The following is a 10,436-nucleotide window of genomic DNA, read 5'->3' as shown; positions in this document are numbered from 1 at the left end:
CGTGGCATCATTGCACGCCGCTGCTTGTACTAGCACTGTGCTTCAGTAAGCGAAACGTACGCGACGTCGCAAATGAAACGGACCCTGCTCCTCCTCCGGGAGTCAACCGCGCGCGTGCTGCTTTCAGCACACCTTCGTAGTATCTAGTCCACGGGCACGAACTCATCCCCATGCTTTATTTGCTCGGCCACACTGATTATGCAATTGCCTCCCTTTCGAAATCATATATATTTTCTATGTCCTAAATTAGTATTCATTTTAGCACTTAATTTTTATGTCTATACTTAAACCAGTAGTAATAAATCTAGATACAGATCTAAAACACAAACATTAATTATTGTTTCGTTTTAAGACAGAGGGAGCATAAGTTATTCTTTTTCGTAGGACATAACTTTTTAAAAAGAAAATAGTAGATTATGAGTCTCTAATCACATGTTTTTTTAAAAAAAAAAGGCAAGCACTTTATCCAGTCATTCAAGATAGGAAAACAAACTTTGACAGATGAGCTAAAGCGGCAAGGAACGACGACTCTCCACCGGCTATAGGAGGGCGATGACTAGAGATGGCAATGGGTAAAAACCCGTTGGATATTAGTTTATTAAACTTATACCCGTAAAAAAAATACACCCGCTAAAAACCTATATCCATAACGGGTATAAAATTTTGCCCAAACCCATAGCCATGCGGGTTTCGGGTACCCAACGGGTTTCCTATACCTACTAACATCAACATAAAAAATAATTTATCATGTAAATGATATTCAATACATTAATAAGCTAGCATAAAAGAACAAGTGATAACTAATTTTAGCTTAAAATTTATTACATGAAGTTTATTTCAATTAGAACATATTCAATTAATAATATTATGAGACATATTTATAAGGAATGTTGATTTTAAGGCGGGTTTTAAAAACTCGTGGGTTTGTGAGTATGGGTAGTGGAAGAATAAACTCATGCGCACGTACTCGTTGGGTTTCCATTTAAACCCATTAACAAACTCATAGGTACAGAAATTGACCTAAACACATACTTTAATAGAGCAAAAACTACCGGATTTCGGGTAGCGGATACCCATCGACATCTCTGACGATGACCCTCCACGACACGCAAGCAAAAACCATACAGTTAGGCCACATCCACTCACGCGCGCGAGTCCTACCCTAGATAACAGTTTAGAAAGGCACGTCTCTACGGGGGTGAAAACAGTTTTCTTTGTCATTGCATCAAAATATGGCTATGCATGCTAATTGTTAGAAGATGTGATGGTTTCTTTTATTCCAAATAATGATGTACATGATGGAAATTGCAATGACGTTAAACGGATCGTCACGGCTCTTTAGGTAGTAGAACGACTTTACATTTAAGACGGGGGAATAGTTATTAATTCGTGTTTGGTTGCAATAATATACTCCATTAATATTGGGACCTTTAGATTATAGCAAATTGTGGAAGCTAGCTTCTAGTAGTCCATACAGATTCAACTTGCAGTCGACTTGTATATAATCCAGAAGCCTCCGAAATCCAAATCTGCACAATCCAGCAAGCTAACAAACTCAGTTTTTGGATCTAAATTAACCAACATGCCTCTCTTTTTTTAGCCTACCACACCATAGCAATCTCTTTATACGAGGGTATCATAGTAGCTTTGTTGTACAAAACATGCTGACTATTACAGTTTAATATCCAAACAAACGCTTTCTCAGCTTAGCTTAGCCTGCTTTTAAAAACTAGCTTCCGCAATTCTCCATGAGTATCCGAGCACAGTCTAGACATATGTTTGAAACAAATAATGTAAGCGATGCATTGTCCTGCAACGTATTATACGCTAATTAATATATAGCGGCCAAATACGAGTTGAAGATAGAATACAACACGATGGCATTCATGGACTCATGGTATCTGACTATCTGGGCCGTTTACAACTCTACTACAGATATTGTGTCTTGGTCATTTACAGCTCTATTAGAGATAGACTACTTGTTACACCAAGACTGACTCATATTCAGCCAGGTTACTCCTAACACCTCCCCTGAACCACAACTAAATTAACCAATATGATGATGTCCTGTTTAGATTGGCAGTATATCGGACATGTGCCGCCAAACACGGATCAGTCATATTTAATACCATTTTATCTGGTGTGAACTGAACATGGCTCCTAGAGAGCTACGAAGGCAACTATTTGGGGCTATTCAATCACTGGACGTATCTGATATAGCACTTGAGAAAGCGCGTGAGACAATATGTGCATTCACGGGATATGTTTGGTGTGGCACCATGCACCAAATAGGATACTTTAGAGAGGTATACAAACTATACACTTGAGTAGTCGTGTCTGATGAGATACCGGTCAAAGCACGCAATACCACTGCATATCGCGATTTATTAGCGACCATATCCGTGATAGGCGAAAGACATCATTGACTTAGCAAGACAGTCCGAAGAACAGGACGATATGGATCGATGGCTCGCAGCCGACGGTAAAAATCTTAAACAAATCGGGTGACGTGACGAAAACTCCAACTAGGGATGGATATCGAGCCAGCTCGGCTCGGCTCGACCGAGCTCGAGCTGGCTCGTTAAGGAAACGAGCTGGCTCGACTCGACTCGTTAAGGAACCGAGCCAGAGAACCAGCTCGGCTCGGCTCGTTTGTGAGCTCGAGCTGGCTCGTTTAGCTCGCGAGCCACAACAAAAATAGTATACATGTATATATACAACAATATAATCAATTGCTAGTTAATTTTATACTAATTTAACACTAGAAAACACTAACAATACTCATAATTTTATATATCACATCATTTAAACACTAAACTAACATAGTTAGTCATTTATTAATTCATCCAATACAAGTATATGCTTTGTTTTACAGATAAATGCTAGCTCATTCGAGCTAACGAGCTGGCTCGAGCTCGTGTCGAGCTAGCTCGTTAACGAACCGAGCTGAGGTGTTAGCTCAGCTCGTGATAAAATTGAAACGAGCCGAGTCGAGCCGAGCCGAGCTGACTACGAGTCGAGCGAGCTCACAAGCCATGAGTATTTTGTCCAGCCCTAAATCCAACACGTTCTATTCTCCCTCTCGACGCAAAGTGTTACTACACTACAGTGCTAAGTACATGTACTATACTCGAAATACTCCAAGAATCTCCGGGCTCTTTTCATAGAGCATTACCCTTTTGTCGAGCAGATGCAGATGCCAGCCAGCTCGCTCCTTTCGTGTCTTCCTTTTTTTTTTGCCCCCCATAACCTCCATTTGATTTCAGTTTCTCCCATGGCCATAGGCCATGGCACCTGCGCCCCGCTTTTGCATCTTGGACGCGAACAGTGCGACCTGCTAAAAGATGCGCAGGCGCAGGGAGGAGGAGGAGGCCGGAGGCGGAGAGAGGGGGTCATGATTAAAAAAGGGCCCAGCATCGTGCCCCTGGCCCCTGGGTATGACCCGCCAGTCGCCACCGGCGCAAAAGCTTCTCAGCCGTTCAGGCAGGCCACGTCTGTACGGCGTCGGCGCCCCAGCAGCCAGAGCTGAAGCCAGCGCTCAGAAACGAGGCCCAGAGCCGAGCGCCGGAGCCCGGAGCCTCTGCCCACTGCTTTGCTGGCTGCTGCCATCTGGACAGGCCATCAGAAGGCTTCCATGTACGTGAAAGGCATGCCATCTAGTCATGTACTACTACGGTACCTACTCTGTATGACTACAAATACAGTATTGTTTTATTCTCGTTTTCTTTTCTTCCTCCATGTTGCTAATAATATAGGCACTAGGGGTAGCAGGAGTACTAGCATTTACGAGAAGCTTCGGAAGTAGTAGTACGTAGTAGCAGTACTCTCACTCGGACAGTGTTATGGACATCATCATTGACCGTACCCGACGCGGAGCAAGGAAGGAGAATTCATAAAACAGCAATGATGTTTAAGACGAAATAAATTAATTCGAAAAACAACACTTTATCTATAGATAGGGATAATTTGGTCCATTTTCTTGTGAGCTGAGAAAAAAAATATAGATGTAGTGTTGTTTTCTAAATTTATTTGATAAAACTGGTGATGTTCTTTGAATTGATTGAAAATGAGTGCTATTTTCTAAACAATGTCTCAAATTAGTGCTGTTTTTTTAGATTCACACGGAGCAGGAAGGCCACACGCTGTAGACCGTGTAGATACTACAGTGGTAGCACTGGTCGCGCACGAGTAGTTGGGCGTGCAGCGTTATTTGACTTATTTCGCACCTCAACACATCTGCATCACTGACGCTCTCGGAACGTACGAGCGCGCGGGCTAGGCCAGTCCGTCACTCGCCCGTTGCCCTTGCCCCGGCCGCCGGCCATTATTTATTATCACACAAGCGAACAGACGCCGTCCGGGCGCCCGTACGGCGGCGCCAGCATGCACGTACTGTGTGGGCGTGAAGGTGTGGCTCGCCGCGGTCAGTGTCCAGTGTCCACGTTCGGAGCGATACGTGAGATTACCCGGTCGGGCGGTGGCGGGTCACGGTCACGCAACGCAAGCCTGCGCTGTGGCTGCATGCATTGACTCCGCTCTAGCGCACAGTGGCCTATACTAGTACTACTACTCTACGACCCACCGGACGGACGGACGGACGGCAGGGCGCAGAGGCATCAGGCAGCCTGCCTGCGCCCATCCATCAGGAGTTCAGACGTCGCATCGCTTCGCTGCTGAAGGCTTCCCAGTCCCAGTGGACCGAGGAGGCATTCCAGGGTACCTCACCTGGGCTGCTCAGTCAGACCAGGCCCGTACAATTTTTTCTGTTTCATTGGGCCTTGGCCGATGGGCTATCGATTAGAGGACCAGGTCCAGGTTGCTATTTAGCCCAATTTCTTCCGGCTTCTCTTTCCCAAGAGTCGGGCGACAGGTACGGCTGGTACCGGACGAGGCGAAGCCCGAAGGAGGTCGCCTGAAAAAGTCACTCGAGTGGATTTCACACCTAAATTTAGACTGATTTGTCACAAATGACCGATTACATTAACTGTGTCTAACATCGAGTCGTAGTGGAACAGTCAGCCATCGTCCCACTCATGAAATATGGGTCCCTAGGTGCCTAGGCCTGTGGTCCACTTATGACCTATAAAGCCTAGGCCTTGATGGGTTGGCCATCTATAGGAGCCGAAACACGACGAGCCACGCCGAGACCCAAGCTACGGAGGCCAGGAGTCAGCGTGGCACAGAGATAGTAATGATGACGTTGGAGCTCGTCGTCGCCCACGCGCCACCAGTCTTACAGAGCACAACGAGATAAGCTCAGACGACCGGGTACATGCCGACAAGCATGACTTTACCAAGATAGAACGCTTTGTTTTACCACAACACAATAGCTCCTTCCTTGAAAAGCTATCAGTAACCGACTCCCACCTTAGCCTATAAAAGGGGAGGGTCGACCGAGGACATACAAAGACCAACACCCGAACATAGAGCACGCGGAGAACTGCGGAGACCAACACCCGAACATAGAGCGCGCGGAGAATTGCGGAGACCGGAGCTAAGGAGCACACCGCGACGACGCCCAAGGCTTAGCTAGGTCGAGAGCACCAATTTTGTAGTTCTTAGGTCTCATTGCGCATAAGAGACTTGGAAGCCTTCCCCTCTCTCGTCCGATTATAACCCCTAACATAGCATTGAGCAACAAAGGTGTCGATAGCACAAGCCACCGAAAACTGGATGTATGGACGTTCTGCCTGAATCAGTAAACCTCCTTGCCCACCGAGGACACCATTTGGACCCCTAGAACACCCACAATCAAATTTAAGCTGGTTCGAAACACTTACACACCGATTTTGATTATCTTAATCTTTTTTGAAAAGAACATTAAAAGCTCTACCTTTTAGATATGAAGTTACACAAAATTTTATATACAAAATAGAAGGGTTATAGGCAGAAGAATGAAGATATTTTTTTATATTTATGAAGTTAATTTGGAGACATAAATGAAAAGCATGCTCTGAAATTGTGGCTCCTGAAGGCTGAATATTAGGTTATAAATTTGATACTACAGTTTTTTTTTACTTTTGAAATATTATATTTTGTAACGGGATAGAAATGGAGTGAATTCCTCACGCCTCAAAACCCAAATGCACACAACAATATATCTAACTTATTCTTGCAATCATGAAACCCTCGAACCAAATACAACTCACGATTATTCTCAACATCCATCAGTGGAAATCCGAAGTGGGATGACTGAAACAGTGAAATGTCACTCCACTCCATCCAAAACAAACAAAAACAGTGAATTCAGAGACGCAGCCCGAAAACTAAAATAAAGCACACGAAGCGTAAAAAACAAAAAAAAAGAAGAAGAGAAAACATTCGCAATCGCTACCCGTGGTGTACTGGTGTGTATAATTCAAACTTCCTTTCAATTCAACGGTCAACATTCAAACCCCGATCCCAACGAACGACGGACAACCTAGCCAGTCCACAGTCCACACTCGCGGGTTTTTTCCCCTTCCCCGTCCGCGCCCTAAGAAACTGCACAGGCCGTCAGGCCCACAACGCACGCTCACATGCAGCAGTCTACTTCTATTTTCCATTCAACGCCGGCGAACGCAAGGCCAAAAGCCCAAAACCTATATATTCCATGTACTACTGATTCACAACGCCGGCGACGCCCACCCAGCCCCGCAGCCGCAGTCGCAGTCCAGGCCAGCACCACCCGTCAGCTTGCGGACTCCACGCACCGTACATGCAGCACAACAGTTCAGCCGCACAACAAACCGAGGTCCGAGGGACATCGTCAATATTAGCGCGCGGCGCGGGGATGGTTACGCCGGCGGTGTCCCGCTACCGGCTTCGCCCGCGGTTGGTGCGTGTGGCGGTGTCAGAGATCCCGCTCGCCACGAGGCGGACGAGGCAGCAGCCCGTGGCCGCGACGGAGCCGGCGATTCCGAGCAACTTCCTGTGCCCGATCTCGCTGGAGATGATGAAGGACCCCGTGACGGCGCTGACGGGAATCACGTACGACCGGGACAGCGTGGAGGGGTGGCTGCAGCGCGGCCACTCCACGTGCCCCGTCACCGCGCGCCCGCTGCGCGCGGAGGACCTGATCCCAAACCACGCCACGCGGCGGATGATCCAGGACTGGTGCGTCGCCAACCGCGCCCTCGGGGTGGAGCGCGTGCCGACGCCCCGCGTCCCGCTCTCCGCCGCCGACGCGGCCGAGCTCCTGGCGGCGGTGTCCGCCGCCGCGCGGCGAGGGGACGCGATGGTGTGCCGCCAGCTGGCGGCCAAGGCCAGGGCGCTAGGGAAGGAGAGCGACCGCAACCGCCGGTGCCTCGCGGCGGGGGGAGCCGCCCGCGCGCTCTCCTCGGCGTTCCTTCGGCTCGTTGACCAGCCGGCGTCGTTCGGCGGCGCGCTGGGCGAGATCCTGGCCACGCTGGTCGTGTTCTTCCCGCTCGACGAGGAGTGCAGGAGCCACATTGCCTCCCCGGCGTCGCTGGACGCCATCGTCTCGATCCTGTCCCACGACGGCGAGGCGACCTCGAAGTCCAGCGCCGCCGTCGTGCTCCGCGAGATCGCGTCGTCGTCCGACTCCGACCCCGAGTGCCTCGACGCCCTGTCCGAGACCAACGGAGTACACGACGCGCTCATCAAGCTCCTGCAGAAGCCCGTGTCGGCGCAGGCCACCAAGGCCGCGCTGGTCACCGCCTACTACCTCGTCAGGGGCAGCGACCTAGCGGCCAGGCGCCTGGTCGACCTCGGCATGGTCGAGCTCCTGGTCGAGATGCTAGTCGACGCCGACAAGGGCACGACGGAGAAGGCGCTCGCGGTGCTCGACAGCCTGTTGCTCACGGAGGAAGGGCGCGGGAAGGCGTGCGCGCACGCGTTGGCCGTGCCGGTGCTGGTCAAGAAGATGCAGCACGTGTCCGAGATGGCAACCGAGTTCGCCGTGTCGGCGCTGTGGCGGCTGTGCAAGAGCTTCTCGGGCGAGGGTCCGTGCAAGGCCGAGGCGCTGCAGCTGGGCGCGTTCCAAAAGCTCCTCCTCCTGCTGCAGGTCGGCTGCATGGGCGTGACCAAGGAGAGGGCCAGCGAGCTGCTCAGGCTCCTGAATGGGTCGAGAGACGGCGTTGAGTGCATTGAGACGGTAGATTTCAAGGGGCTCAAGAGACCCTTCTCATGAGTCATGAACATTGTGCGTAGATTAGGTCATGAATTAAGCTGTGGATAAAAGCTACACGGACGCGATTAGATTAATTTAGGAACTCCTCTTTTTTTTCGTGGTGGCGGGGAACATCCTTTTGCTTCCCCCCTTGCCCCTTCCTTGGTCTGTTGGTCATAGGCTGATGGCCATTTTTGCAGTGCTGCTCTGAATGAAGTCTGTAGAAGTGTATGAACCAAATCATACAGCAGGAAAGAATAAAGCGTTGCTGCAAGTTTCTGACGATTTGCATGCCGGTTTTGAATCTTCTTGGCGCTTCGGGGACGCAAGAGAAGACATGTCCATTCCGCCGTCTGTCAGGCCAGTGCCATGCCATGCCTCTTTAAAATTTCAAAGTTGAGAACACAGTTTTTGACTGGACTGGAGGAAGGACCAAGTTTGTTTCATTATTGTAGTAACACACTACTACTAATGCAAGGCCAGAGACCAGAAGAAGACGTGAAGCAGTTGAGCCTTTACGTTTCCATTTTGTGTTTGGAAGGAAATAGTGTCACATTTGAAAACTGCAGAGACCAGCGTCACAGTAGCAAACAGCAACAAAGGGCTTTGAAAAACAAGACAACGGCAAGCGACACGAACAGCTAGGCCATGTAAGATTTTCGTGCCGCCATCTATCTTTTCATCTTCATCCAGTGCTTTTCTTCAGACGACCGGAGTGGGGTGGTCTTTGCATGGTGCGAGCCGTGATTCATGCATTGCGTTGCGTACGTCCAGGAAGAGAGCAAAAACCCAACTTGATATGGACATGCACTGGGTTCCACGTTCGTTTCGATCCCCGAAACGAACGTTATCCATGCGCACACAGCACACTGGTCCCATTGGTTCCACAAGTTCTCACACGCCGAAAAAAGAAATTCCCTTTTTTGCTTTTGGAGCTTTCGCTTTTCTTTTCTTTTTTGCTCTAGAACGCGCTTTCATTTAGGCCGAACACACACACTTTTGGTGCCAATCTGTGCATGATCTCCACCATCGGAAGCTGATGAGTACGTCAGAAAAGGTTCAGGAGACACACAAAAAAAGTAATTAGGACCACATCAAAGACACATGCACATAATGCATTCATGATTCACGTTTTACTAGCAAGGTGGTCGGCTTCGGCAAATATCACGGACAAGCTTTATTAATAACACTGGCATTTCCCCAACTCGTGTTTGCAATCTATAAGGCTATTCACAATGGGGATTTCATGTCACTGTTTCCAAAAATGCCACATCAGATTTATGGATGAATGAAATATCCTCTCTCAATAGAGAGTTTCATCTCACTATTTCATATGTCAACATACTTCTTAAATGCTGCATATAAATAACCAATATGATTTACTCAATTATATGAAGATGAAACAAAACACTCTCAGTGGAGGTTTCACACAGTTTCCAAGATCTTGGAAACGAGTTAACATGGTTTCATCCCCATGAAACTCCATGAAACTCCATGAAACTCTTCCTTCTTAAATGATGTGACATGTCATCAAAATAGCTGATGTGGCAGGCTAATTAATACATGAAACATCCCATGAAACCTCCATTGTGAATAGCCTAAAGCGCCGGATATACCCCACCAGATAGGTACTTATTAAAGAGGTTGCAATATGAGAAAGGTTATAACACATTGGACAATCCGATGTAACACTAATGAAAGTATCAGATGCTCTTACATAAATGGTCAACAATGGCTAGTTCTAATGGCTAGCTGATATCAGTGCATGCACCATGCTAGTGTCCGGTGAGTATGCAAAAATTCTACATTACTTCTAACCGTGGATTTGAACTTATGCACTATATATACCACCCTAACCGGTCATTTGATATATGTGGGAGCTAGGAAACATTGCTAGAGTGTTGAGAGTCCATTCCTCCATCTCTAGATAACCAAGTGCTCGAATATCACCTAGTGATTCCCGTAGGTCCTTTGTGAAGTGTTTAGTTTAGTTAGATCATTTCATTAGCACTTGATCTAGGTTTTGCCTAGTAATTGGAAGTAAAGATAGAAATCCTCAAACCCTTTGTACTTGCGCACACCATTGTAACTGTACCGAGTGGTGCTTGTAAGTCTTGCGAGATCAAATCAACTACGTTTGTGATACGATCGTCACCGTGCATTGAAGGAAACGAGGTTCGTGATGTTTCAATCGAAAACTCGATACTGCATACGATGTGAAGCATATGGAAGAGGCCACTTCTGGAGCACCACTTGCACGTGGAAAAGGTCTGAGGCTATCGACAGAGTTACTTGACCGGTAACTTGGTCCTCGCGTAGTCGTTTC

The 10,436-nt window shown here is 48.0% G+C and overlaps 1 protein-coding gene across 1 annotated transcript; it reads left to right on the top strand.

Annotated features, from left to right (window-relative positions):
- Positions 1–6,130: 6,130 nt before the first annotated feature.
- LOC100281470 (U-box domain-containing protein 21) lies at positions 6,131–8,815 on the top strand. Its single transcript, XM_020537784.3, has one exon. It carries the CDS (start codon positions 6,698–6,700, stop codon positions 8,129–8,131), a length of 1,434 nt encoding a protein of 477 aa, XP_020393373.1. The 5' UTR covers positions 6,131–6,697; the 3' UTR covers positions 8,132–8,815.
- Positions 8,816–10,436: the final 1,621 nt, after the last annotated feature.

The sequence above is a fragment of the Zea mays genome, chromosome 5 (genome assembly GCF_902167145.1).
Source record: "Zea mays cultivar B73 chromosome 5, Zm-B73-REFERENCE-NAM-5.0, whole genome shotgun sequence".
Taxonomy (NCBI): domain Eukaryota; kingdom Viridiplantae; phylum Streptophyta; class Magnoliopsida; order Poales; family Poaceae; genus Zea; species Zea mays.
The sequence above is the reverse complement of the archived record's forward strand: the minus strand, read 5'-3'. Positions and strand labels throughout refer to the sequence as shown.